At 47.2% G+C, this 27,909-nt stretch overlaps 1 protein-coding gene across 14 annotated transcripts in view; it reads left to right on the top strand.

Moving 5' to 3' along the window:
- The window catches only part of LOC122267271 (serine/threonine-protein phosphatase 2B catalytic subunit 2), a 186,055-nt gene that overhangs the window by 46,588 nt on the left and 111,558 nt on the right, over window positions 1-27,909 (top strand). For 9 of the 14 annotated variants that reach the window (XM_086546171.1, XM_043037356.2, XM_086546172.1 and 6 more), the window contains exon 2: window positions 5,385-5,417. The exons of the other annotated variants lie outside the window; for them this stretch is intronic. In XM_086546171.1, the coding sequence (XP_086402297.1) occupies window positions 5,385-5,417 (33 nt within the window). The remainder of the gene's footprint in view (window positions 1-5,384; window positions 5,418-27,909) is intronic. 14 annotated transcript variants of the gene reach the window in all.

The following is a 27,909-nucleotide window of genomic DNA, read 5'->3' as shown; positions in this document are numbered from 1 at the left end:
CCGTTCTGCGCGTCCTACATCCCGGTGCTCCTTTGAGGTTGGCTTTCTCTTTTTTTTTTTTTCTTTTTTTTCTCTCTCTCTCCTATTCCCTTTGTTCCTCTTTTCTTGTTTATCTAGGCATCCTCCCGTATGTAATCCTGTTGCTGTCCAATCTCTTTATCTATTTTTAATATCCTGTTTGTCATCCCTGCCTTTATCTCTCTCTCTCTGTCTCTCTCTTTCTCTCTCTTTCTCTCTCTCTCTCTCTCTCTCTCTCTCCTCCCTCTCTCTCTCTCTCCCTCTCCCTCTCCCTCTCCCTCTCCCTCTCCTCTTTCTCTCTCCCTCTCCCTCTCCCTCTCCTCTTTCTCTCTCCCTCTCCCTCTCCCTCTCCTCTCTCCCTCTCCCTCTCCCTCTCCCTCTCCCTCTCCTCTTTCTCTCTCTCTCTCTCTCTCCCTCTCCCTCTCCTCTCCTCTTCTCTCCTCCTCTCCCTCTCCTCTTTCTCTCTCTCTCTCCCTCTCCCTCTCCCTCTCCTCTTTCTCTCTCCCTCTCCCTCTCCTCTTTCTCTCTCCCTCTCCCTCTCCCTCTCCCTCTCCCTCTCCCTCTCCCTCTCCCTCTCCCTCTCCCTCTCCCTCTCTCTCTCTCTCTCTCCCTCTCCCTCTCCCTCTCCTCTTTCTCTCTCTCTCTCCCTCTCCCTCTCCTCTTTCTCTCTCTCTCTCCCTCTCCCTCTCCCTCTCCTCTCTCTCTCTCTCTCTCCCTCTCCCTCTCCTCTTTCTCTCTCTCTCTCCCTCTCCCTCTCCCTCTCCTCTTTCTCTCTCTCTCTCCCTCTCCCTCTCCTCTTTCTCTCTCTCTCCCTCTCCCTCTCCCTCTCCTCTTTCTCTCTCTCTCTCCCTCCCCCCCCCCCTCTCCTCTCTCTCTCTCTCTCCCTCTCCCTCTCCCTCTCCTCTTTCTCTCTCTCTCCCTCTCCCTCTCCCTCTCCTCTTTCTCTCTCTCTCTCCCTCTCCCTCTCCTCTTTCTCTCTCTCTCTCCCTCTCCCTCTCCTCTTTCTCTCTCTCTCCCTCTCCCTCTCCTCTTTCTCTCTCTCTCCCTCTCCCTCTCCTTCTCCTCTTTCTCTCTCTCTCTCCCTCTCCCTCTCCTCTTTCCCTCTCCCTCTCCTCTTTCCCTCTCCCTCTCCTCTTTCCCTCTCCCTCTCCTCTTTCCCTCTCCCTCTCCTCTTTCCCTCTCCCTCTCCTCTTTCCCTCTCCCTCTCCTCTTTCCCTCTCCCTCTCCTCTTTCCCTCTCCCTCTCCTCTTTTCCTCTCTCTCTCCTCTTTTCTTCTCCCTCTCCTCTTTCCTTCTCCCTCTCCTCTTTCCCTCTCCCTCTCCTCTTTCTCTCTCTCCTCCCTCTCCCTCTCCCTCTCCTCTTTCTCTCTCTCTCTCCCTCTCCCTCTCCTCTTTCTCTCTCTCTCTCCCTATCCCTCTCCCTCTCCTCTCTCCCTATCCCTCTCCCTCTCCTCTTTCCCTCTCCCTCTCCCTATCCCTCTCCCTCTCCTCTTTCCCTCTCCCTCTCCCTCTCCTCTTTCCCTCTCCCTCTCCTTCTCCCTCTCCCTCTCCTCTTTCTCTCTCTCTCTCCCTCTCCCTCTCCTCTTTCTCTCTCTCTCCCTCTCCCTCTCCCTCTCCTCTTTCTCTCTCTCTCCCTCTCCCTCTCCCTCTCCCTCTCCTCTTTCTCTCTCTCTCTCCCTCTCCCTCTCCTCTTTCTCTCCCTCTCTCCCTATCCCTCTCCTCTTTCTCTCTCTCTCGCTCTCTCGCTCTCTCTCACTCTCTCATCTATTCCCTTCTTCTCCTTCCTTCCACCCATTCTCTTCGTATCACCCATCTCCTTCCCCCGCCCCTACTACCCCTTCCTTGTACTTTCTCTTTTGTTCTCCGAGATCAGCTGATGACACTGGGGGGTGGGGGGGAGCTCGACTTTGTTTTCCTACCTTAAGCTTCAGTGGATGACGTCGCTTCCAACTGTATGGGTGTTATGTGTACCCTGGTTCCTCCACATGACACCCCCCCCCACTCCATTTCACCTTCTTCCTTTCTCCTCCCTTTCTCTCTCTCCTCTTTTTCCTCCTCCTTTTCCTCCTTGTCTCCTTCCTTACTTCATATATCACCCCTCTTCTCTCTCTCTCTCTCTCTCTCTCTCTCTCTCTCTCTCTCTCTCTCTCTCTCTCTCTCTCTCTCTCTCTCTCTCTCTCACTCTTTTTCCCCCCATTGTCTTTTGATTTTCTGCTTTCATTCTTAAACTTACCATCTCTTCTTCCCCTTCCATCGTTTGTTTAACTTTCCATCTCTACTTTTATATAATTCTTACTCACTGATTGTCTTGTCTGTGCCTGTAACTGTTTGGCAAGTGTATTGTGTCGCTTTTTCCCTCTTCGTCTTGTCTGGTCTTGTCTTTTCTTGAATTTCGGTTTAGGCCTAAGTGCCATGCCAATACATTCACACACACTTGTATTTTCGTGTTTACTCTCACGTTTACTGATTGATCTGTTTGCTCTCACGTTTACTCTTATGTTTACTGTTTGCTCTCACGTTTACTCTAATGTTTACTGTTTGCTCTCACGTTTACTCTAATGATTACTGTTTACTTTCACGTTTACTTTCATGTTTACTGTTTACTCTCATGTTTACTGTTTGCTCTCACGTTTACTCTAATGATTACTGTCTGTTCTCACGTTTACTGTTTGCTCTCACGTTTACTTTCTCAACGGTTGCTCCCTCGTGGAATACTTAACGATTACACTGACTGCCTCACACCCACAATCACTCACTTAGGACTACTCACACTTTTTCTTACATGACTAATTACACCTGTACGGTGTATTTGATAGTTATGTACACCAAATATGATACATACGCATATGCAATGTGCGTACAAAGTGTTATGTATTTTTTGTCTTCTTTTGTCTTGAGAGAGACGGGGCGGAAGGCGGGGGGGGGGGGTCGTGGATGTGGTGAGATGGGTGTGGAGGGGTTAGAGGGGGAAGGGGACTGAAGGTTAGGGGTGGGGGGAAGTGAGGGTTAAATGACGCGGGTGTGTCAATCTGCGTATGGGAAGAATTACTTTTAATTCCCCCACCTCGCATCACCATGGTTTCCACCCTCTTTCTTTCCTCCTCATTCTCCACCCTCTTTCTTTTTCTTTCCATTCTTCTCTCTATGCCTTCTAACCTTTTCCTCTCCTCACCTTACTCCTCCTCCTCTTTCATTTACCTCCCTCTCCCCTTACGTTTCCCTTTCTCCTCCTCCTCCTCCTCCTCCTCCTCCCTCCCCCTCCCCCTCTTCCTCCTTCCCCCTCCTCCCTCCCCCTCCCCCTCTCCCTCATCCATGGTGACAAGTCTCTGGCACCCATTGAAGGTGGGAAGGGGGAGGGTGGTTTGGGGGTGGGGTTGGGTAGGGAGAAGGATGATTTTTCGCCCGTTTTCTTTGTCTTCTGTAACCGTTTTTCGTTTCTTTTATAAGGGAAGAGTATATATTTGGCAAAGGATATTTACTGAGTTCATTTTTTTTCTGTCCTGGAGTACATTTGAGGTTGATGGGGGTATGGCATTGCCCCCACCCCTATACATCCCTCTCTCTCTTACTCCCCCTTGCTCTTATTTTACCCCCCTCCTCCCTTCGAACTTCCATTCCATCTTCTCTGTACTATACTTTACCGCTCTCTCGCCCTCCTGTCTCACCTTCGTTTACCTCTCTTTCCTCTCATTCCCCTATCTTCTCTTCTCACCTTCCGTTCCGTCCTTTCCCCTCCCTTTATCCCCCTCCCTCCTTTTATCCCCTTCCCTCTTCGCCTCTCTCCCCTCACCACCCTCCCCTTTTCCCTCCACTTCCCTCCTCCATTTTTCCCCTCTCTCTCTCTCTTTCTTTTCTCTCTCTCTCTCTCTCTCTCTCTCTCTCTCTCTCTCTCTCTCTCTCTCTCTCTCTCTCTCTCTCTCTCTCTCTCTCTCTCTCTCTCCCCCTCTCTCTCTCTCTCCCTCTCTCTCTCCCCCTCCCTCCCTCCCTCTCTCTCTCTCTCCCCCCTTTCCCCACACACACACTTCCCCGTGCTCTCTCATCCTCTTTCATTGCAACATAAACATTGATTTGTGTTGATGTTTTCGAAGTGTCTTTCCACTGGCAGGCGTTCGGGCGCAAGTCCAATGAATGTGTCGTGTTATTATTTTCGGTTTGTTAATTTTAACTGCGTAACCCTAGTTAACGTGTGTCAAGGTTAAGGGAGGGGGAGGGATGGTGGGGCGGGAGGGGGAGGGAAGGGTGGATGGGAGGAAAGGGAGGGAGGGAAGGAAGAGGGGTATAGGGATGGAAAGGGGAATGGGAGGGAGGGGGGAGAAGGAAAAGACATAGAAGGGACCTTGAAAGCAGGGAGGGGAGGGGAGAGAGAAGGGGTGGAGAGGGAGAGGGAGAGGGAGAGGGAGAGGGAAAATGTGAAAGATGGATTGAGACGATGGAGTGGGATGGTGGGGAATGGTGGGGGAACTCTGCGATGTAGAGGCCATAGGTTAGGTTGCGGATGCATATGGTGTCGAGGCTGGTGTTATGATGCCATAAAACGATAACGATGTAGCGAGCTATGATGAATTGGTATTATTTCCGACTATCATTTACTAATCTTATTGTCTCTTGAGTGGTGGTGATAGTAGCGTTTAAGATAGTCCAAGATAGTGGAATACCTAGGTAGTATAGTCTAGCTCGAATATCATATTGGCGAACTCGAGAAAGAAGTTCGAATAGTGGTGGGGATAGTGAACGATAGTGGGTATAGTGGTAATAAAAAAGAAAGAAAAAAAAGGTCGTTAGACCAACCTGGAGAGGAAGGAAGGACGAATTCGAAGAACAAGGTCGTAAGAAGAATGACCTCCTGAAAAGGAAGGGGGGTGGGGAGGGGAATGAGAACACGGAGTTAGGCCAGAGTTAGGCGAGTTAGGATAGGCTATTATGATAGCATTTAGGAGAGTTAGATTCTGTAGCAGGTCGAAGAGAACTTTTCTAACTCTATTAGAATAAAGACGGGTTAACCAAGAGTTTTTTTTTCTTTCTTTCTTTTTCTCATTGTTGTTATTTTGTTACAATGGTTATTAATATTGCTGTGTTTTTTATCACTGTTGTTATCACTTACGCTACGGTGTATCTCTCATGTTAATTGTTTTGTTTCGTAAATGTTTAGCATGGTCATCTTTATTGCAATTATTTACTTCACGTTAAATGTTAAATTCACCACAATGTTTTCTTCTTCTTACCACATGAATCACCCCCGAGATGTTTGTCACCGATTGTGCATTCATTTATTTAAAAAAAGGAGAAGGCAAAACAAATCACCATGCATAAATCACGCCTTTAAGAAGGAACATAATTGATTCTCATGCATGCTTTTCCTCTTTCAAGGCGAGGCAGCAACGAATGGTCGTCCCATCAAAAGTAAGTACATGAGCCGTGTGTGTTCTTGGGTGTTGTTGTGCGGGGTTTGTATTATGCGTGCATGTTTTGTGGTTATTTAGTGTGTTTTTTTATATTTCAGGTGAGTTGGGTGTTTTGAGTGTGTTGGGATCGTTGAGTGAGTGGAGTGAGAGGTCGGGGAGTACAGATGCTCTGTTTTGTATAGTGGAGTTCGATGATGGGGGCATTTTCATTTCTTAGTTTATTCTTTGAAAACTAAACCCAGAAAAATCTAAAAATAGATCTATAAAACATATCTATATGGAAACCAAGATAACGAAGGATAAGAAGATAACCTCGGTGACAGTGGGTGGGCTTACTGTATCTCATTTATCACGTTAGGTCAAGAGTTAAGGGCTTAAAGGTCGCACTAATTTCGAAAGTCATTCTTATAAAAGTTATCCCTTGAATATTCTACTTTTGCTGATACCGTGCGGGGATTGTCATCAAGCCTTGTTATGATAGTAATGTATATCCTTTAGTTCAAACCGTGTGGTGAGAGTGGATTTTGTCGCTTTCTTATCCTTTTTTTCGTGTTTTTTTTCTTTGTCGTTCTTATCTCTCTGTAATCCATTTCTATTGACTTTTTTGTGTTATTATTTTTCTTTAGTATGTAGCGTGGGTGTTTGATACCGCCCCCCCCCCCCAAATTTTCCGTAATGGTGTATGTGAATAAACCTTAATTTTCGTTTCTACTTTAGGCCAACATACAAAAATACGTTCTAATAGAGATATTAGCAGTGCTTGTGGCATGTGCGGAGTGGGATGTGGAGCGAAATGGTAAGGTGGACGAATCAGCTGCTTGGTCAGGTGACCGCTTGGATTGGCTTATCCAGGCGCCTTTAGCTGGATAAATGAGAAATGATTTACGCTTGCCGTAGCACTAGGTAGGCCTAGCTCTACGACACTGCCCTTTTCGATCTGGAAGTCTCGTCTGTGGGGGTGCACTGCATGCACGCCCATTTGGAAGTTTTGGCCCACACTCTCACTCTCCGTCTTCCTCTCTCTCCCCCTCCCTCCCTCCCTCGTCATTGTCCTCCCCCCCCCACCCCTTGTCCTAGTTCTCCTCCTCTCCCCCCCTCCTCTCCCATCCTCCTCCATTCGTTCCATCTACCCTTTTTTCCCCTCATACCCTCTCCCCCTCCCACGCTTTATGAAAGATAATGACCCTCGCAAACTTTTTTTTTTCCTTTTTCCCCGAAGGACTGCGGAATGCCATTACGAGGGACAGAACTCCCTTCTCCTGCCTTTATTTGAAGGACTGCAGTCGCCATTTCTTGTTCTATAGTACAAGTACTATTTGTAGTAATGGTGGTGATGGTTGTAGTAGTGGGGAAAAGTCTTAGTTGTGGTAGTAGGAATAACAGTTGTCGTAATAATAGTGGTTAGTAGTAGTAATAGTAGTATTGGCAGCAATAATAGCAGCAGCAACTGTAATAGAAGTAGTAGAAGTAGAAGTAAAAGTACAAAGTACAAAGTACCTTGCGGTGGGTGTTCGGTGCGCCATTTCACAATCGTTCGTCCTCGGCCCCGGCGCTTTTGGCTCCCCGCCGCACCTTCTTCAAAAGATAAAGGGAGATTTGTTATCCCCAAAGATTTGTTGTTCTGCGACTCTCTCTTACTCTCTCTCTCTTTACATCTTGAGTTAGTACAGGCGAACTTTAGCCGGGCTTTATACTGTTATCTACTATCTTAAGCCGCGGGTTATCTGGAGGGAGGTGGGGGGGGGGGTGAAAGCCAGGGGGAATGGGGAGGGGGAGGGGGAGGGGGAGGGGGCGGGGGAGGGAGTGGACAGGCTGTAGCACGGCATGTGACACGTGATAGATATAGATAGGTGGGTGAGTATAGATAGATAGGTTGAGTGATGGATAGATAGATCAAAGGGTAGATTGCAAAGAAGCAGTAGAAAGATAGATGGATAAATAGGTAGGTAGGTAGGTTGGTAGGTAGAGAACTTGGAGTGAATAGATAAGGAGACTAAGAAAAGAAAAAAGAAAAAAAAGAAGAAAAAGCTCACACCCCCCTTTTTGTAATATTTAAGAAGTTCCAGTCACGGGGGATCGGGAATCGATGCGTAGATGAAAAGCCTTCAGGTGGGAGTGGAAAGCTGCATCCAATTTCCTGATGTAGAAAGAGGCGTGGGAAGGAGTAAGGAGGAGGAGGAGGGGGAGGGAGGGAGGGGGGGGGGCGAGGACGAGGAGGAAGCGGGGGATGATGTCGATAATGATGCTAATGGTGGTAAGGATGATGAAATGATGATGATGCCGGTGGTGGTGGTGGTGATGATGATGAGGAAATGTGGTGAGGAGTGAGGAGGAAGAATAGCGGGGAGAAAGAAATATAAAGAGAAGAAAGGTAGAAGAGAAAGCGAGCGCGAACGTAGGGTGAGGAAGAATAAGGAAAACCAAGGAAGCAGGAGCAGCAGTAGGAGGAATAGGAAAAGTACGAAGACACCCCCCCCCCCCCACACACACATACCTCCCCGTGGTTATGTCCAGGAATACGGAGGTCAGGCACAGGCATAGGCACAAGCAGCGTGTGGCGACGCTTATTGGAATGGCTGATTGCATTACCGGGAGCGGCTGAGGAACTCGCGGGAAGGGAGGAGGTGGTGGTCGGTTCGGCGGCTGCGGGGGACTTACGTCGGGTATGGTGATGTAATAGGGTATAGTGACGTAGTCGGATGTAGTAGTGATGTGTAGTTGGGTGTGGTGTGTGGTGGTATGGTTGGATGTGAGGACGTCATGGGTGGTGGGTGGTATTGGTCGGGTGTGGTGACCTGGATGTGTGATGTCGAATGACGTCGTCGGATGTGATGACTGCCGTGGGCGGGTGTGGAATGTTTAACGGTCGACGGATAGATGCCTTAGTAGATGACTTGGCTTGTTGTTGCAGACTGTTGCAATAAATTCATTGACTAAGATTGCTCTCCCTATGAGGCGACAGCGGCAGTGAGGAATCGTTCCCGAGTAGAATACGGATGGGTAAGGCTGCTGCATCGACAGGGGCGGCGACACTGTAGAGGAGCCGATGCATCGGTTATGGTGATTAGGTATTGTGAAAGGATTGGAAGCGGGAGTTTGGAGAGGTAAGAGGCAGTGGAGGTTTGATAGGAGGGGGGTTGGGGTGGATAGGAGGGAAGGAGGAGGCCGGGAAGGTGAGAGGTAGGGCTAGGACACAAGGAGGTGGGAGTGGGGTTGAGGAAGGTAAGAGGTAAGGAGGCAAAAGGTAGGTAAAACAGTTAGGGGTTAGAATGGGAAGAGGTATAAGGGGTAGGAGTTAGGAAGGAGGTTAGGGGTTAGAAGGTTGAGGTTTGGTGAGGTGGGAGGTAGAAGATTGGAGAAGTAGGACGTAGAAGGTGGGGTCGAGGAGGCCGGAGGTTGAGGGAAGCGAAGGTAGGAGCCTAGAGAAACCTCCACCTGTGCAAGAGTGCAAGGTGGCAACGCGCTGATGGGTTAGTCGAGTCCCATGATGTGATAAAGGTCACAAGTAGCAGGCGAACTCGGAAGATTGGCAGCCGTGGCACTTACCTGTCACTCATCCTCTCCCCCTCCCCTTCCGCCACCCCCCGCCCTCTCATTCCTACCCTCACTTCTTCCTCACTCTTGTGCCCTCCCTCCCCTCTCCCCCCCTCTCTCTCTCTTTCTCTCCCACGCCCTTGCCAGGTGCCGTCTTGACTCTCTCACTGTTTCTTCCCTCGCTCTCATTCATTTCTCTCTCTCTCTCTCTCTCTCTCTCTCTCTCTCTCTCTCTCTCTCTCTCTCTCTCTCTCTCTCTCTCTCTCTCTCTCTCTCTCTCTCTCTCTCTCTCTCCAAATCATTTAGGCATAGTTCCTATGCCTATTCATGTGTATACAATGCATATAGTTTGAATAAACATATCAAAATCAAATCTTTCTCCTCTCTCTCTCTCTCTCTCTCTCTCTCTCTCTCTCTCTCTCTCTCTCTCTCTCTCTCTCTCTCTCTCTCTCTCTCTCTTTCTCTCTCTCTCCCTCTCTCCCCCCCCCAGAACTGTCGCGCCTCTCTACTCGTCCTCTCTCTCTCTCTCTCTCTTCTCTCTCTCTCTCTCTCTCTCTCTCTCTCTCTCTCTCTCTCTCTCTCTTTCTCTCTCTCTCTTTCTCTCTCTCTCTTTCTCTCTCTCTCTCTCTCTGTCCTTTCCTTCCCTTCTTCCTTCCTCCCCTTCTTCCTTCCTCCCCTCCCCTCCCCTCCCTCTTCGCCCTTTCCGATCTTTTCCTCTCTCCTCCTCTCCTCTCTCTCGGCCTCTTCTGTCTTTCTGTTCATCATTTCCTCTCCTCTCTTTCTCTCTTCTCTCATCTTTCTTTTCTCTCCTCTGTTCCTCTCTCTATCTCTGCCTCCCTTCTTTCCCCCCTCCCCTCTCTTCTTTCCCCTCCCTTCCCCCCTCCCTATCGCCTCTCGAATGTCTCCCTCGAGGAAATGTTTGGAGCGATAGCGGGTCTTGGGCATATCTCGAGACTCGTCCTTCCGCTCTCTTATTGACTCGAGTATCTGATGAGTTTGATGTCTCGGAATGTTAATGACCTCGCTGCCGCCCCCGACTCTCCGTTTCTCTCTCTGTCTATTTTCTGCTCTGTATCTCTCTGCCTACTTTGCCGCTCCCTCTCTTTCTCTCCCTCTCCGTCTCCCTTTCCCTTTCCCCTTTGCCGTCTTGCTACGTGCCCTCCTTCCCTCCTTCCCTCACCTCCTTCCCTCACCTCCTTCCCTCACCTCCTTCCCTCACCTCCTTCCCTCACCTCCTTCCCTCACCTCCTTCCCTTCCCTCCTTCCCTGCTGCAATCAAGGACAGACCGGCGGCAGAACGTCCCGCCTACTAGGCCTCCAGGAGGCTAGCTCGTCAGCCCCGCGGCACTCCTCCCTCACCTCCTCCACTGCTTCTTTTTTTCCCTCACTTGGCACTTCCTCTCCCCTACTTCTTCCCTCACCTCCTTCCCGTCCTCCTTTTCCCTCACTTTCGTCCCTCCTCCCCTTCTCCCGCTACTTCCTACTCCCCTTCTTTTTTCGTTATTGGCTTATTTTTATGCACCACTCCTTGTTCCTTTGTGCTCCCGTTCGTTTCCCCACTTCCTCCCCTTCCCTCACTTTTCCTCCGTCCCCCTCCTTTCCTTTCCCTCATCCTCCTTTCCTCCTCACCCTTCGCCCGTCACCACACTCCTTCCCTTCCCTCACTTCCTCCCCCTCCTTCCCTCACTTTCCGTCAACTTCCTCTTCTTGCAGATTTTTCTTCCTCCATCCCTAAATACTTCCTCCCCCTCCTTCCCTCACTTTCTTCCCTCCTTCCCACACTTCTTCCCTCCCCTCCTATCCTCCTCCTCTCCCCTCCTATCCTCCTCCTTCTATCCTCCTATCCTCCTCCTCCTCCCCTCCCCTCCTCTCCTCCTTCCCGCATGCACGAGAACACATAAGACGTGACAGCGGTACCTGCTTGCGTTTCTGCCCTTCTTCTTGTCATTTTCTGGGTCTTATAATTTATTATCTTTTTTGTATTGGGCTGAGTTCGGCATCTTGTGTGGATGAGTAAGCATGTTTGTTTATTTTCATGGTTATGTATGTGAATATTTATTTACATTGTTTACACATGCATTTACTCAAACACTCGCTAGCATGCCTTCGCTAGAGCTCCCTCACTCATATTTATTGTATCATATGTATTAAATCATGTATATACATATATACATACATATATATACATACATTTATATACACATACATATATATACATACAAGCATATAGATATACAGTACATGCATATACATATACATGTATATACATATACATGCATATACATATACATGCATATACATATACATGCATATACATATACATGCATATACATATACATGCATATACATATACATGCATATACATATACATGCATATACATATACATGCATATACATATACATGCATATACATATACATGCATATACTACTGCATATAATATACATATACATAAGATACATATACTATGACATATATCATATACATTTGCATATACATATACGGTATGGCATATACATTTAAATATACATATACATATACGCATCACGGCACATATAATACAGATACATATGCACATACAGACACATACAGTCGCCCCAACAGACTCACAACTCCTCACACACACACACACACACACACACACACACACACACACACACACACACACACACACACACACACACACACACACACACACACAGTTACACTTCTATATCAAATGCACATGTTCTACTTCAGACGTTGAGGCCTTGAGAACCGATTAGGGAATTGCAGAAGAGCAAAGACGGGGGGTTGCAAGCTGTTGTTTTTCTTTAAAGATCGATAGTTTTGCAACCCCGGTCATTGTGCAGTAATTGGAATATTTCCTCGCTGCCGCTTTGGCGTTTTGGAAAGGGCCGTTGCGTCAGCTCTTGTGGACGTGGGAGACGGCTTGTGTTTGGCTTTTGTTTTTACTCTTTTCTGATGTGTCCCTTTTGCTATTTAGGTTGTGTCACTTTACTTGTTCACTTTTTTTTTGTTTTTTTTTTTTGTTTGATCTCTCTTGCTGTGTATTTGTTCTACGTTTTTTGTGTATCTGCTTTTGCTTGCTCGTTAGTATAATAGATTCGGTAGGCGTTATTGCAGACGCAGACTTTGGCAATGCATGGGAACTTAAATCCACAACGAGCGGGTACTTTACATGGCCAGGAGTGCAAGTCTGCATTGCAAAGTTGAGTCTTTGAATTATGTTGATCGTTATGAGTCGTCGTTTCCCTCTCGCCGCTTTGCCTCATCGCTGGCCGAACGCCCTCGTCTTCTGCCCCTTCTCCTTTTTGTTTCCTTCCTTTTTCTATTTCCTTTCCATTCGCTGCTTTTCTACATTGTCTTCCTCTTCTTTGCTCCTCGCTTCTGTCCTCTCTCTCACTCACTCCTTTTTCCTTCCTCCTGACTCCTCCTCCTCCTCATCCCTCCTCCTCCTCTTCCTCCTCCTTACCGCCGTTTTGCCTTCCTTGCCTACCGCCTCGGTCCGCCTCCTCTCCTTTCTCTTTTCCTCCCTCCTCCTCCTCCTCCTCCTCCTCTTCCTCCTCTTCCTCCTCTTCCTCCTCTTCCTCCTCATCCCTCCTCCTCTTCCTCCTCATCCCTCCTCCTCCGGCACGTGTAAACAAGAGATGCCGTGTGTGCGAGTAGCGAGTAGAGAGGTGTGGCGGCGGTGAGCACTTGGGAGGGGGGGGGAGGTGATGGATATGGAATGGAAGGGGGGGGGGGGTGGCGACCGCTTGCGTACAGCGGTGCCATTGTGGGCGTGGTAGGGGTCTGTTGAGTGTGGCTGTGTGGGTAATGGGGGATATGGGTACGGGGGGTTAGGCAAGGGGGAGATGGGGAGCGGAAGAAGGATGGGTGGGGGGGGGTTACAGGGGGGAATGGGGGTGATAGGGAGCGGTTAAGGGAGGGGGTAGAAGGGAAGGGGTGGTTGGGGTGCTAACTTGCTCTCCCGTAGCTTGGTGAGAGCTTTTGATGGTGCTGTCACTAAGCGCCTGTTACTGTTTTTATGTGGGGCTGTGGCTGTTTTTTTGTTTTGTTTTGTTTTCTTTGGATTTGTTGCTGTATCTGTTTATACCTTCGTGTGTGAGTGTGCGTGTGTGCGCCTCTGTGATTGTGGATGTCTTTGTGTATGTGTGTCAGTTTTTATCACTTGGGGTTTCCGTGTTTGTTTATCTATCTGTGTAACTGCATCCGCTTGGTTCCCGTGCCTGTCCTTGTCCGGGTCGGATGCAAGCCACAGTGTTGCATGCTTATTTTCCTGTTTGTCTGTTGCTTCTTTTTTTGTCCCATTTCCCCCTTCCCCCCCCCCCCCCAACAATGTTTCCCTATGCTTCCCCAACTCTTTCCCCTTTTTCTTCCACAACTCCAAGGCCTGACTGGGTGTGAGAGAATGATGCACGTGCTATAGAGTATGTGCACGTCGGTGCCTCGAGGAACGCATATGCTTGCTTAAATAGAAGTGAAGCAAAGAGGGGAGAGATGAGGATGGAAGGAGGAAAGAGTGGAGAAAGAGGGGGGGATGGCATAACCGCGAAACCCTCGTTCGATCGGGCAAAGGAAGGAAAGAAGGGATGGAGGGAGGGGGAGCAGGGATGGAACAGGATAGGGGGGAGGCTAAAGGTATGGAAAAGTAAGTGGACGAGAGGGCGAAGTAGGGGGGGTGAGATGAGTGGGGAAACAGGACATGGAAAATGGAGGTGCATGGGGGTAAGGAGGGGAGAGGAGATGGGGAGGAGGAAGAGGGGGGGGGAGTAGGTTCGAGAGGAGGGGATCTGAGGGGAATTGGGGATGGGGAATGGGGGAATGGGGGATGGGGAGTGAGAAGGCAGTGTCAGTGTCAGTGACGAGTGCCTGTCTCTACGTATCTAAGATGTCTTGAAGTGATTCCTTGGAATGTGCGAGGGAAGGCGGAGGGAAAGGCAAAGGAACGTAATTTGTTTATTTTCCATTATTACTGTTTTTGTTATCCATTTTAATTTGTCTTTACTAATTACACATGCGTTTAAACGGAAACGAAGTTATTTTTTTCAGTAATGCCTTTTAGTTACAAAAATAAAAATTAAATTACTCTTATTGTCAGTAATTACATGCAATCGCAAAGTAAACTAAGAAGTCTCATTAGCAAATGCTTGTGTTCTGCCAATTAAACTTAATTGTGGTATTTATAACTAAATAGACCAAAGAACATAGTTTTGTGCATGAAGATAAACAATCTCCTCTCTCTCTCTCTCTCTCTCTCTCTCTCTCTCTCTCTCTCTCTCTCTCTCTCTCTCTCTCTCTCCCCGCCTTGCCTCTCATTCATTCTGCCACCCATCGCTCTCTCTCTCTCTCTCAGCCAGGGGCTCAGCTTTGTCTCGCTCTCTCGCTCGTCTCCTCCCTTCTCTTATTCCTCTCCTCTCTCTCTCCTCCTCTCTCTCTCCCTCTGCTCTTCGCCACCTCTCTCCCTTGTGTCTTTCTCGTCTCCAACCTCTCTCCTCCCGTCTCTACCGATATGTCCGCCTGCTCATCTCTTCGCCTCTCTGCTCCTTGTCTCTCGTCCTCGTGTCTATTCTCCTTCATCTCATCGTTCTCTCGTCTCTCATCTCTCTTCTCCTCTTCTCATTTCCTCTCTCCTTTTCTCTCTCTTCTCTCCTCTCTCTCCCCCCCCTCCGACTCTCCTCTCTCTCTCTTTCTCTTTCTTCTCTCTCTCCTGCTCCCCCCACTTCTCTCCCGTCTCTCTTTCTCTCTCGCTTCTCTCATCTTCTCTCTCTCTCTCCTCTTTCTCTCACTCTCATCTCTCTCCTATCGTCTCTCTCTCTTCGCCTTCTCCCCCCCCCTCAATCGCTCTCTTCGGGCCTCCCTCCTCCTCTCTCTCTCTCTCTCCGTCTCTCTCTTTCTCTCCCCTCTCTCTCCCCCCTCTCCTCTCCTTCCCCTCCCCCCCTTCTCCCACCCCACCTCCCATCCTTCTCTCCTTCGCTTCTCCCTCTCCCCCCCTCTTCTCCCTTTCTCCCCCTTCTCGCTCATCCCCTCTCCCCCTCTCTCTCTCTTCTCTCTGCACTCTCTCTCCTCCCCGCCTCTCTTTTGGTAAGTTCATATACTTAATGTATATAAAGTGTGTGCGCTCGAATGTATGAGAGGTACAGAAGTACATAGGTAGAGAGGTAGAGATGTCGAAAGAGCGAGCGAGCGAGCGAAAGAAAGAAATCAACACTTCCCGGAGGTCGGCGACTCCATTATGAAAATGAGGGCGGTCGCGGCCTCGGATAATAATCATCGTGGTCGTACACAACACACCACAGCTGCCATTTTATGAAAATGAGGAGGCGTGTCGGCGGCGGCGGCGTCGATAATACCGGCATCATCGTGGTCGTACGTGGTCGTACACAACACACCACAGCTGGGGCGGCGGCGGCGGCGTCGGCGGCGGCACCGGCACCTCGATGCCACCGCCGAAGGGGCCTAGAGGGCGAGAGGGCAAAGGAAAAGGGAAAGGGGCGTGGGAACGGAGGACGTGAGGGGGTGTTGGGGAAGGAAGGAAGGGAGGGGGAGTGTAGGGAGGAGGGTGTTATACGAAGAAGGGAGGGAGGGAGGTATGAGGGGGGGTGTTGAGGGCGAGGATGATGTGGTTACCTTGAAGCTCGGGTATGGAAATGTATCTATTATTTTATTATCAAGTTTATTGATTTCTTTATTAATCATCTTCATCATCATCATCATCATATTTTTTTATTATTATTTTTTCGTCTGCCTTTCGGAATTTAAATTCTACTTGTATCTAGTTATTTTTTCACGTTAGTAGTCAATTCCTTTTATTTATTCATCAGCGCGGTCGTGATATTCTGTTTCGACCTTCGCATTTTTAGCGGAAAAACAAACAAAAAATAAAAGCAAGTAGTATCAAGATAATCCTACCCCCAAGAAAAAATATATAAAGACAAAGTTGACAAAGTAACAGTTGTAGTACTAACAACAGTAAAAAAAAAAAGTAAAAAAAAAAAAAAAATACAAAAAAACGAGTTTACAGTAAATTTAAGTTTAACAAGTTAAAAATAAAAGTTTAAAAAAGTTTTAAGTTGTATCTAGTTTCTGGGCACGATGGCTGCCGTGTCGATAGAACACCAGTACTTGTTTTCGCGTTATTTACTACTTATTTTCGTTAAATTAATAGTTTGATAATCTGCGGGAATTGTGTTGTTGTTGTTTTTACTTTAAAATATATTGAAAGAAAGAAAGAAAAATCTTCCCCGGAAATTGAATATGGAACTTTTGTATCCGATCATAAGAAAACGACTCAATAATGGTAAGAGATGACAGTTTGTTTATTTAGAGTCAACATGTTTTTTTGTGATACAAGGAAATATCTATAGGCCTAGGTTTCTTTCTTATCTTCATCAGAACTTGGCTCTCATATTATTGTTCTTGATTTTTAAAATCTTCAGCGCCTCTCTTTTCTTTCGCTTTCTTTTCCTCCTCCTCCTCCTCCTCCTCTTCCTCCTTTTCCTCCTTTTCCTTATTTTTTCCGCCCTCCTTATTTTCCTCCCTTTTTTCCTCCTTTTATTCCTCCTCCTCCTCCTCCTCCTCCTCCTTCTTCTTCTTCTTTTCCTCCTCCCCCTGCTTAATAGACGTATCTAGAATAATATATGGAAATAAGTAGATCGAAATAGATGGAAAGATCAAGATAAATCGATAGACGAATAGACACAACTCAAGCGACAAATAGATCTATTGAATAGAGCGGTAGAGATTGAGAAACGAGGGAAGTGACAGGTGAAACTTCTCTGGCCTTCTTTCCACCCGCCCCTCATCTTCCCTACCCCTCCTCCTCCTCCTCTTCCTCCTCCTTCCTCTTGCTCCATCGAGGAAGTGCGGTATCCGACCGACCGAACCGGCGGAACTGAAATGGAAGGGGGAGGTTGCGGCATTCGGTGATTGATTAGTTTTATGTAGGTCTGTTTTTATTTTTATTTTCTTTGATTTTTTTTTATCTATCCTTTAATTGCGGTTTATTATCTAAATTATTTATTCTGCTCTGTTCTCTCTCGTTCATGCTCTCTCTCTTTCTCTCTTTCTCTCTTTCTCTCTTTCTTTCTCTCTTCTCTCTTTCTTTCTCTCTTCTCTCTTTCTTTCTCTCTTCTCTCTTTCTTTCTCTCTTCTCTCTTTCTTTCTCTCTTCTCTCTTTCTTTCTCTCTTCTCTCTTCTCTCTTTCTTTCTCTCTTCTCTCTTCTCTCTTTCTTTCTCTCTTCTCTCTTTCTTTCTCTCTTCTCTCTTTCTTTCTCTCTCCTCTCTTTCTTTCTCCTCTTCTTTTCTTCTCTCCTCTCCTCTTCTCTCTTCTCTCCTCTCCTCTTCTCTCTCTTCTTCTCTCTTCTCTTCTTCTCTCTTCTTCTCTCCTCTCATCTTCTCTCTTCTTCTCTCCTCTCCTTTTCTTCTCTCTTCTCTCCTCTCTTCTTCTCTCCTCTCCTCCTCTCTTTTCTCTCTTCTTCTCTCTTCTCCTCTTCTTCTCTCTCTCTTTCTCTCTTTCTCTCTCTCTCTCTCTTCTCTCTCTCCTCTCTCTCATTCTCTCTCTTCTTCTCTTCTCCTCTCTCTCTCTCTCTCTTCTCTCTCACTTCGCTCCTCTCTCTCTCCTCTCTCCTCTCTCTCTCTTTCTTCCTCGCTCTCTCTTTTTTTACTCTTTATCTCTCTCTGTTCTCTTTCTTCTCTTTCTTTCTCTCTCTCTCTCTCTCTCTCTTTTCTCGCTCTCTCTCTCTTTCTCCTCTTTCTCTCTCTCTCTCTCTCTCTCTCTCTCTCTCTCTTTTCTCTTTCTCTCTTTCTCTCTTTCTCGCTCTCTCTTTCTCACTCTCTCTCTTTCTCTTTCTCTCTCTCTCGCTCTCTCTCTTTCTCGCTCTTTTCTCTCGCTCTCTCTCCCTCTGTTTTTTTTCTCTCTGAGGTTATCCCTGTCTGCACTTCTGCCTGTGTCCCTTCCACGGCCGCTGCCTCCCGTTGCGACAGCGCGTCGAGATGGCTTATCGGTCGGGCTCTCTTGACACTTCGGACACATTAGAAATCTCTCTATTTTTCCTCCTTTTTTTCTTCTTAGTCTTGATATGATTGTGTTTTATTTTTTTATTAGTGCTTTTTTTAATGACGTTTTAAGGGATGGGTTTTGTGGGAGGGTGAAGGGGTGGGGGCGGGTTTGAGGTGGTGTGGGGGGATGGGGGTTGTGGGATGAGGAAATAAGGGGTCGACAAACGTGTTCCTGTGTGTAGTTTGAGATAGTGGATTTTTTTTCCATTTCGTTTTTATTATTGCTATCTCAGTCGGTGCAGTTTGTAGTAGGAAGCTCTCTCTCTTCCTCTCTCTGTAATTTAATCTACCTTAACTGTTCTGGCCACTGTAAGCTACTTTGTCTCCCGGTTTACCCCCTCCCCCTGCCCTCCCTTCCCTCTTCCACCCCTCTCTCCCTCCCTTCCCTCTTCCACCCCTCTCTCCCTCCCTTCCCTCTTCCACCCCTTTCTCTCCCTCCTTTCCATCTCTTCCACCCTCTCTCTCTCTTTCTCCCTCGTTTCCCTCTCTTCCACCCTCTCTCTCTCTTTCTCCCTCGTTTCCCTCTCTTCCACCCTCTCTCTCTCTTTCTCCCTCGTTTCCCTCTCTTCCACCCTCTCTCTCTCTTTCTCCCTCGTTTCCCTCTCTTCCACCCTCTCTCTCTCTTTCTCCCTCGTTTCCCTCTCTTCCACCCCCTCTCTCTCTCCCTCCTTTCCATCTCTTCCACCCTCTCTCTCTCTTTCTCCCTCGTTTCCCTCTCTTCCACCCCCTCTCTCTCTCTCTCCTTTCCCTCTCTTCCACCCCCCCCTCTCTCTCTCTCCCCTCCTTTCCCCCATTTCCACCCCCTCTCTCTCTCTCTCCTTTCCCTCTCTTCCACTCCCCCCCCCCCCTCTCTCTCTCTCTCTCTGCTTTTTCCATTTTTTTTTTTCCCCTCTCTTTCCTCCTTTACCTCTCTCTCTTTTCTCTCTCTCTCTCTCTCCCTCTCTCTCTCTCTCTATCTCTCTCCTCTCTCTCTCGTCTCTGGTTCTCTCTCTCTCCCTCTCTCTCTCTCTGTCTCTCCTCTCCTCTCTGCCACCCCTCTCCCTCTCACCTCTCCCTCCTTTCCTCCTCTCTTCCACCCCTCTCACTCCTCTCGTCCCTCCATTCTCCTCTCTTCCAACCCCCTTCTCTTCTCTCTCTCTCTACTCTCTCTCTCTACTCTCAGCTCCTTCTCTCTTCTCTCTTCGTTCTCGGTCGGCTCATCAGGGGGGACTGGTGTAATTGCAGTGGTTTGTCTAATGATGCAGAAAAAGTGTAGAGTCTTTATAGATTTACAGGGAGCCTTTGGAGCCTTTTATAAAGCTAATGGGAGGTCATTCTGTAGAATTGACAAGACTGGGTGTAACAGAAAGTTGCTGTGAGATGGATTGTGACTATCTGACAGATAGGGAAAGCTTGCGTATGGTTTCAAGGCTGTTTCTCAGAGAGAGAAACGTTTTGAGCTAGGGTACTCCACAGGGGGGTGTGTTTGTAAGCCAATGCTCTTTATGTACTAATGAACAGGATAGCTTCAGAGGAATACCCTAAGGGCGTTACACAATCTTATATGCAGATGATATATTGATACAAGGGACCAATCATCGCCATTTACAAACACGCTGGACAGATTTACTAGTCTTGCTCAGTAACATTGGGGCTGGTTATAAATGAAGAAAAAGACCAAATTTCAGAGTAAACAAAGAGGCAACGTGCCACTTACTCTAAACAACAAAACAGTGGAGAAGGTGTCAACATATAAATATCTGGGTATGTACATTGGTCTTCACTGCCTCAAGCAAGGATGTGCTGAAGTAAATCACGTACTAAACACAGTGCAAGGCTCGAATGCGGCCGCTCCAGGGGCACTTGCTTGTCGCGGGATAGGAGCCGGGTGCCTCTGCTGAGTGCTAGCTACATTAGTACAGTAAGAGCTCTGGTGGATTATGCAGCACCAGCACTTTCCTATAGCTTGTCAGGGAGGCTCCGAAGGCTTTGAAACCATGGCAGATAATGAAGCTATGCGTATTATCCTCGGGTGTCAAAATGAATGCTAGGATAGACATAATGAGAACAAGAGACAGGATTGCAAAGCATTGCACAGAGAGTAAGCGAGATTAATGTCATAGCAGCCGTTAGGCTCATGAGAGGGACAGTGGAAAGAAATATCAGTAGTGAGAGATATGGTCAGCGGTTTTGACAACATAAGGACCTTTTATAGACAGGGCAAACGAGATATATGAAGCGCTTAATAATGATATAGAAAAAAACTTTTATGGCTTGCAAAACTTTTGCCAAACGTTTCAAGCATCCGCCAAAGTGCCACCATGGGAGATCAGACGATTAATGTAGATGTCGATCCCCTCCTTATGAATAAGAGGCTTTATGAACCTGGTCAAACTTAAATCAAGATATGGTCATAAAATAAAGAGTCTAACACGCCTTGATATTGCTCATGTCTAACTGCGATGGTCAGTTTTGAAAGATGGCAGAGCAGGATGTGGGGTTATCATCAGACAGTTCACTGCAAGTGGCGTGGTGGGCGATCCACCACAGCAGTGGGATAAGACTGATGGCCGACGTAATCATATATCGTCATCACAGCTGAGTTATGGCAATATTGACGGCGCTTAAAGATATTGAAATTATTAATAAAGATGCTTTCTTTTTGTGGATAGCAGGGGAGCGCTGGACTCTCTTAACAGCAGGGACCCTGTGTTTGAGCACATTATTAACGAGTGCCGAATGATTGCTCATAGGCTACGAGCCAGGGACGTGAGATTACATTCGTCTGGGTCCCATCGCATGTCGGTATCACCCTTAATGAGGCTGTAGATGAGGTAGCGAAGGAGGCAGCTAAAAAATGTGAGGTGGACATACAAAGTGCTCGACTCTAAGCAGGCAAGGAGCAATATCAAGAGGATGCAGTTAGACTATGATGAGATTAAGAAAGGCGAATTGATTGAAACGAGCGAAACTTTTTTTTGCAACACTATATGCATCTAGCGATGAACACAGACTTCGCTTATGGGAGGGGCAAGAGCAAGTGGAAAGACTATGTGCACATGAGAATTAGGTTAGGGTATAAATACTAACTGGGAGTTAAGTGTCCCCGACAGGTGAACAGAAAAAGAATGCAGGGTTGTAGGTCACCAAGGTCACACACCTTAGTACACTATATCTTACAGAAGACTTGTCCCATGCTTCAACTTACAGAAACTCAGAGATAGCTGCACTCCCCCAACAAGCTGTATGCCTGCTTAGCAATGGCCAGGCAATACAAAATTTTAAAGAAGTATAAACACTTCGCATCGACCACAATAATTGTATTGACAACAGTGTATACCCGATTGTGACTTCCCTTCTGCCGAGACTACGATAGCCCAAGCTTGATTTTTCTGAGATGTGAATCAATATCATTTATGATACATCATCCTGTTAAATACAAACAGACTTCTTGACTTTCTGTGCGAGATAAATTCTTTCCTCCGGAAGCATACATATATATTATAACATATATGTGCGCCACATATTTCAAGTATGTAATCATGTGACCTTAGGAGAGGACCTGCATGCTGAGGTGATAATCCATACTGTTATATCGTTCTCATCTCCTGATATGTAAACATTTAATTGTGTATGCTTGTGATTGACCCGTCTTTTGCTCTGTATATATTTCAACATGTTGACATAGCTGTAAGGTTTGTAAAATATATGTGAGCCCAAAGAGACTAAGATGGGGGTGAGGATAACCTATGTTACCTCATCCTTTTGAGATGTACGTAATCACTTGTCTCAATAAACTCGTCAAAGTCAAAAAAGTCTCTCTCTCTCTCGGATCTGCTGCAGCTCTCTCCTCCAATCTCTCTCGTGCCAGATCTCTCTCGCAGGCCTACGGTCCTACGGGATGCGTCACTGTCTGCAGTCTCTCTCTCTCTCTCTCTCTCTCTCTCCTTTCCCTCTCTTCCACCCCCCCTCTCTCTCCCTCCATTTCCTCTCTTCCACCCCCCCCCTCTTCCCCCCCCCCCCTCTCTTCCCCCCCCCCCTCTCTCTCTCTCTCTCCCTCCCGCGATATTATGCTAATTGCAGCAGTGGGATCCTGCCTTTTGTCCCCGCGTGGCGTGTCCCTTTCTCGCTTTTGAATAGTCGACGGCACGCGGGCAGGTCGCTCGCCATCCCGGAGCCGTCCGCGGAGAGGCAGGATGCTGTTCACGCTTGCAACCGCTTGCAACTTGGGTATAGTATGGGGGGAGGGGAGGTGGAAGGTGCTGTTGAGGGGGGGGGGGTAATTGGGGTGGTGTGGGATGTGTGTGGCGTGGGGGTTGAGGGGAGGGTATAGGGAGAGGAAGTAGGTAAATGGTGGTGTGGCAGGGGAGATATGGGGTGGGGACTAGAGGAGGAGTATATGGGTGGGTGTGGAGTGTGTGGATAGGGGGGGAGGGGGATGGAGATTGATGTGGATAGGGGATGGGGCTTGGGAATTGATGTGGATGGGGAGCTAGGGGGGGTGGGAGAGTTGGTGGTGAGATGAGGAGGGGATGATAAAAGGTGGCTGAGGATAGGGTTTGGCTTGTAGAGGGGTGTGGTTGGGCGTGGGTGGTGGAGCAGGGTGTGAAGAGCGGGCATGGGGTAGTGGGTGCGCGGTAGGGTACAGCTACAGGTGGGATGGGATCGTGTGTTGCTGACTGCAGTTGACTTGTGGTGTTTTCTCCAACGCGTGGATGAGGGAATGCGAGGTGGATCGGCTGAAGGTGAGGGGAGGTGAGGTCGGGTGTTGTCGAGGGGGTTAGTGACCACCTCCTTACTCCGCCCCCCCCCTTCTTCTCTTCTCTACTCTTCCCTACTCTTCTCCCCCACTCCACTCCGCTACCACTCTTTGCTCCCCACAATCGGGCAGGATCCGCAGAGAAAGTTGTACCGGACGCAGTGTAACGCCTCCAACCGCTCCCTCCCCCCCCCTTCTGTCGCTCCTTCCATTATAACATGATTATCACGCGCGCACACATGGACACGGAGTCGTTCACTAATATGCTGACGAGTGCGTATGTATTCTAACACACGTGCACGTACACGCAGTGAAAGAGGAAGTGGAGAGGTAGATAGGTAGTAAAGTTGAAGGGAGAAAGATAGGGGGAGATGGTATTGTACCTGTTTTTTCTTTAATTTTTACTATTGTTTCTATCTCTTAATGATGAAAGAAAGGGTATCAAAGCGAGGGGACGAAAGAGAAAGAGGGAGAGAACGATAATAAAAAAGAATGTTTGACACAAGCAAGTGGTTTCCAAGCAAAGAAAGGCCCGTCTAGCCGCGTCGGGAGCTAAGCGAGGAGCGAGGAGCGAGCGGAGAGCAGAGAGCGGAGAGCTGCGTGTTGATAAGGTGCCCGGCGGCGACAGCTGCGGCAGCGGCGGCAGCGACGTCATTTACGTAAAAGAACGGCGCGTATTGTGTAAAGTCGTGGTCTGCTTTTTTATGGAGCAGATTCGATGGGATTATTTTCGATGTGTTCTGGTATATTATGGTTATGGGTTTGGGGGGGTATGTTCTTGGTAGAATGTAGGGGTATTTTCTTGGTAGAATTTAGGGGTATGTTTTGGATATTATATATAGGTATATTCTCAAGTTAGGGGGATAAATCCATAATAATTTGTTAGACTCTTCTCCTAATCGACTCTACACGTTATAAATAACCTTATCATTAAAATCGTTTTTTTTTTACCTGCATTTATCTCTTATTTCTGCTAATTAATTTTCCCCGTGGGCCTTGGCGTCACATGATCTGTAATGGCACGCGTCTGCAGGCGGTGGAGCTTCGCTTTTGAAGGATGTTCGGGTCCCGGTGTCGTGTGTCGTGCCCTTGAGGACTGTCGCTGTGTGATAACGGCGGGAAGGTGATATGACAGGTGGACGGAATGTGACCTTGGCCATCTCCCCCTCCTCCCCCACCATCCCCCTCCTCCCCCACCATCCCCCTCCTCCCCCACCTTCCCCTCCTCTCCCCGCTCCCCTCTCCCTCTATCTCTCTCTCTCACACGGACTCGCTACTGCTACGTCACTCATCCCCCCCTTCAACCTCCTCCTCCTCCCCCTCCTCCTCCTCCTCCTCGCATCTCTTATCTTCCAGACCATCCCGTCGCTCACCGTTTACTTGTTCTTGCTCTTTGTTTTTGGTTTTAGGTTTGTCATTTTTCTTTTTCTTTCTCATTCTTCCTTCTTTTCGTCTCTCTCGTTATACTCCTTTTACGCCGAACGATTCTCCCCCATCTCCCTCTCTCCCTCTCTCCCTCTCTCTCTCTCATCTGCCGAACTCTCTCACTCATCTCCCAGTCTCTTCTCTCCTCTCCTACTCTCTCTCCGATATATATATATATATATATATATATATGAATATATATATATATATACAAGATATATATATATATATAATAATAATCAGAATATATATATATATATATATGAAATATATAATATTAATTAATATATATAAATACTATATAATAGATATATATATATATCCTAATATGGCATATAATCATAAAAATATATATAATATATATATATATCACATTATATAATATATTAAAATATTGAGAATATAATATATATGGGATATAATATAAAAAATAATATACTATAATAATATATAATATATAAATATATATATATATATATATATAATCATATATATATATATATATAGGTCAATAGGATTATATACACAATACAAACAGACTATATATACATATATATATATATATATATATATCCATATATATATAGTATATATATATAAATCGTCTATAATATATATCTTAAAAATATATATAATATATATATACATATATATATACATATATATACATATAAGCTATATACATATCATACATATATAAATACATATATACAGCGTATATATATAAGGAAGGATATATAAACAATATATATACCCCCAGCGTAAGATAAACATAGTAGAGTCATATATAATGAATATATATACATATATATAATATATACATATATATATAACATATACATATATCAGATCATATGATATAGACACATATATATATACATATATATATATATATATATATATATATATATATATATATATATATATAATTTTATTTTTTTTTTCTTCCAGGTCAGTCAGTGACTATTTTTTTCATTCTCGCATTTCTCTTCTCTCCCATTTCTTTTTCTTTCTTCTTCCTGTCTCATTTTTTCATCTCATTCCCCATCCGTTTGTTTGTTTACCAATTTTTCGTTCTGTGGCGTAACTTTCCTTTGGACTTTGACGCTTTGTACAGTGATCTTGTCTAATTGAACGGAGTCTGGCCGCAGCGGACGACTTTCGAAGTGTGTTAATGATGATTCGTGACGTCATAATGTGGGGGTTCGGCGCGATTATAGACGAGCCAGGTGTAATTAGGTGCAATCACGTGATATTGTAGCAACATAGGAGAGGGGGATTGAGACTGAGAGATTGATTGATTGATTCGTCTCTCTCTCTCTCTCTCTCTCTCTCTCTCTCCCTCTCTCTCTCCCTCTCTCTCTCTCCCTCTCTCTCTCCCTCTCTCTCTCCCTGTCTCTCTCCTTTTTGTTGTTCCCTACTACTCCCTTTTCCTCTCCCTCTCTGTCATATCATCCTCCGTTCCCCCTTTATTTTCATTAATTCTCTAATATCCCTCTCTTCCTGGCGGCTCAATCACCCCCCTCCCCTCCCCCCTAATCAGCGTTCTCTTATCTCCCCTGACAACCCCCTCCCCTCCCCCCCTTGACTACCTCCTTCGCCTCCCCTCCCCCTACCCCTCATTACCGTAATTCGAAGGAAAAGCTTTGTTTGTGGTGCGAGGTGGGTTGGGAGGAGGGAGGGAGGGAGGGGATGCCACTCGGCTCGCTCTCCCGTATTATGTCGGGGGGTGGGGGGGGGATGGGCATTAGCACACGCACGTTGGATATAGCTAGATTGTGGTGTCTGTTTGCTTGCTTTTCTAGTTCTATTGTTGTGATTTCTAGTGTTTTTATTTATTTATCCATTTATTTATTTTTACTGGTTTCGGCTTTTTTCTCGTTTTTTTTTGTATATACTTTCTTCCCTCTTTACCATCCTGTTTTCCTCGTCACTCCCTCCTTTCCCCTTTTTTCCCCTCCCTCATCCCCTTTTCCTTCTTTTCCTCCGTAGAGTGCGGTATTTCCTCCCATCCAGTGTCTCTTCCTTTCTCTCCCCCCTCTTCTCCCCCTCTTCCTCTCCCATCCTCATCTCCCCCCCCCCTTCCTCTTCCTCCTCCTCCTCCTCCTCCTCCTCCTCCTCCTCCTCCTCCTCCTCCTCCTCCTCCTCCTCCTCCTCCTCCTCCTCCTCCTCCTCCTCAACTACTTTCCTCTTCCTGTGCATTTTATCTCTACCCCCCTACTCTACCCCCCCCCCCCTTGTTCATTATTCATCCGCCCCTCAAGTTGGCTTATTACATTCGTGGTCCCTCTTGCTCATTGACGTGATATCATTAATCATGTTAGAACCTTGAAAGACTCTGATCGTGACTTAGTTTCCTTGTTTCTTTCCTTGTGTGTGTGTGTGTGTGTATGTATGTGTATGTGTGTGTATGTATGTGTATGTGTGTGTGTGTGTGTGTGTGTGTGTGTTGTGTGTTGTGTGTTGTGTGTTGTGTGTTGTGTGTTGTGTGTTGTGTGTTGTGTGTTGTGTGTTGTGTGTTGTGTGTTGTCTGTGTGTGTGTGTGTTGTCTGTGTGTGTGTGTGTGTTGTCTGTGTGTGTGTGTGTGTTGTCTGTGTGTGTGTGTGTGTTGTCTGTGTGTGTGTGTGTGTTGTCTGTGTGTGTGTGTGTGTGTGTGTGTTGTCTGTGTGTGTGTGTGTGTTGTCTGTGTGTGTGTGTGTGTTGTCTGTGTGTGTATTGTCTGTGTGTGTGTTGTCTGTGTGTGTGTGTGTTGTCTGTGTGTGTGTTGTCTGTGTGTGTGTGTGTTTTCTTTCCCCAACGCTGCTTCTCTTTGAAGGCGGAAATCTCGAAAGGGTTGGTAGGACATCAGTGCCGTTTGTTATATTGTCCTCGAAAAGTTTGGGTAGATAGGAGGGGGGGAGAAGAAGAGGGGGAGGGGGTGACAAGGGTAGTGACCCTCGAGATGCTGCTTCTCTCTCCCTCTCGCTCTGTCTCTCTCCCTGTGTCTCTCTCCCTGTGTCTCTCTCCCTGTGTCTCTCTCCCTGTGTCTCTCTCCCTGTGTCTCTCTCCCTGTGTCTCTCTCCCTCTGTCTCTCTCCCTCTGTCTCTCTCCCTCTGTCTCTCTCCCTCTGTCTCTCTCCCTCTGTCTCTCTCCCTCTGTCTCTCTCCCTCTGTCTCTCTCCCTCTGTCTCTCTCCCTCCCCCCCTGCCTCCCTCTCTCCCTCCCCCCCTGCCTCCCTCTCTCCCTCCCCCCCTGCCTCCCTCTCTCCCTCCCCCCCTGCCTCCCTCTCTCCCTCCCCCCCTGCCTCCCTCTCTCCCTCCCCCCCTGCCTCCCTCTCTCCCTCCCCCCCTCTCCCTCTCCCCCCCTCCTCCCTCTCTCCCTCTCTCTCTCCCTCTCTCTCTCCCTCTCTCTCTCCCTCTCTCTCTCCCTCTCTCTCTCCCTCTCTCTCTCCCTCTCTCTCTCCCTCTCTCTCTCCCTCTCCCTCTCCCCCCTCCCCTCCTCCCGCTCCCCCTCTCCTGCGTGTGCCTATTCTGGATCGACTGTGGTTACCAAGCAGACGCCATTACTTAGACAGGAAGAGAAAGTGGGATACTGTTCCCTCTGCGTATGAATTTTGTGTCTGTGTGTGTGGGGGGGGGGGGATCATTTGTGGTTTTGTCTTTTTGTGATTGGGTCTGTGTTTATGATGATTTTTGTTTTATATATTCTTTTAATCGTTTTAGGGATGGTTTCGGTTTTTCTTTTTAGTGTTCT

The sequence above is a fragment of the Penaeus japonicus genome, unplaced genomic scaffold (assembly GCF_977035675.1).
Source record: "Penaeus japonicus unplaced genomic scaffold, GWHDUDI00000001_assembly GWHDUDI00000017, whole genome shotgun sequence".
Lineage (NCBI taxonomy): Eukaryota > Metazoa > Arthropoda > Malacostraca > Decapoda > Penaeidae > Penaeus > Penaeus japonicus.
The sequence above is the reverse complement of the archived record's forward strand: the minus strand, read 5'-3'. Positions and strand labels throughout refer to the sequence as shown.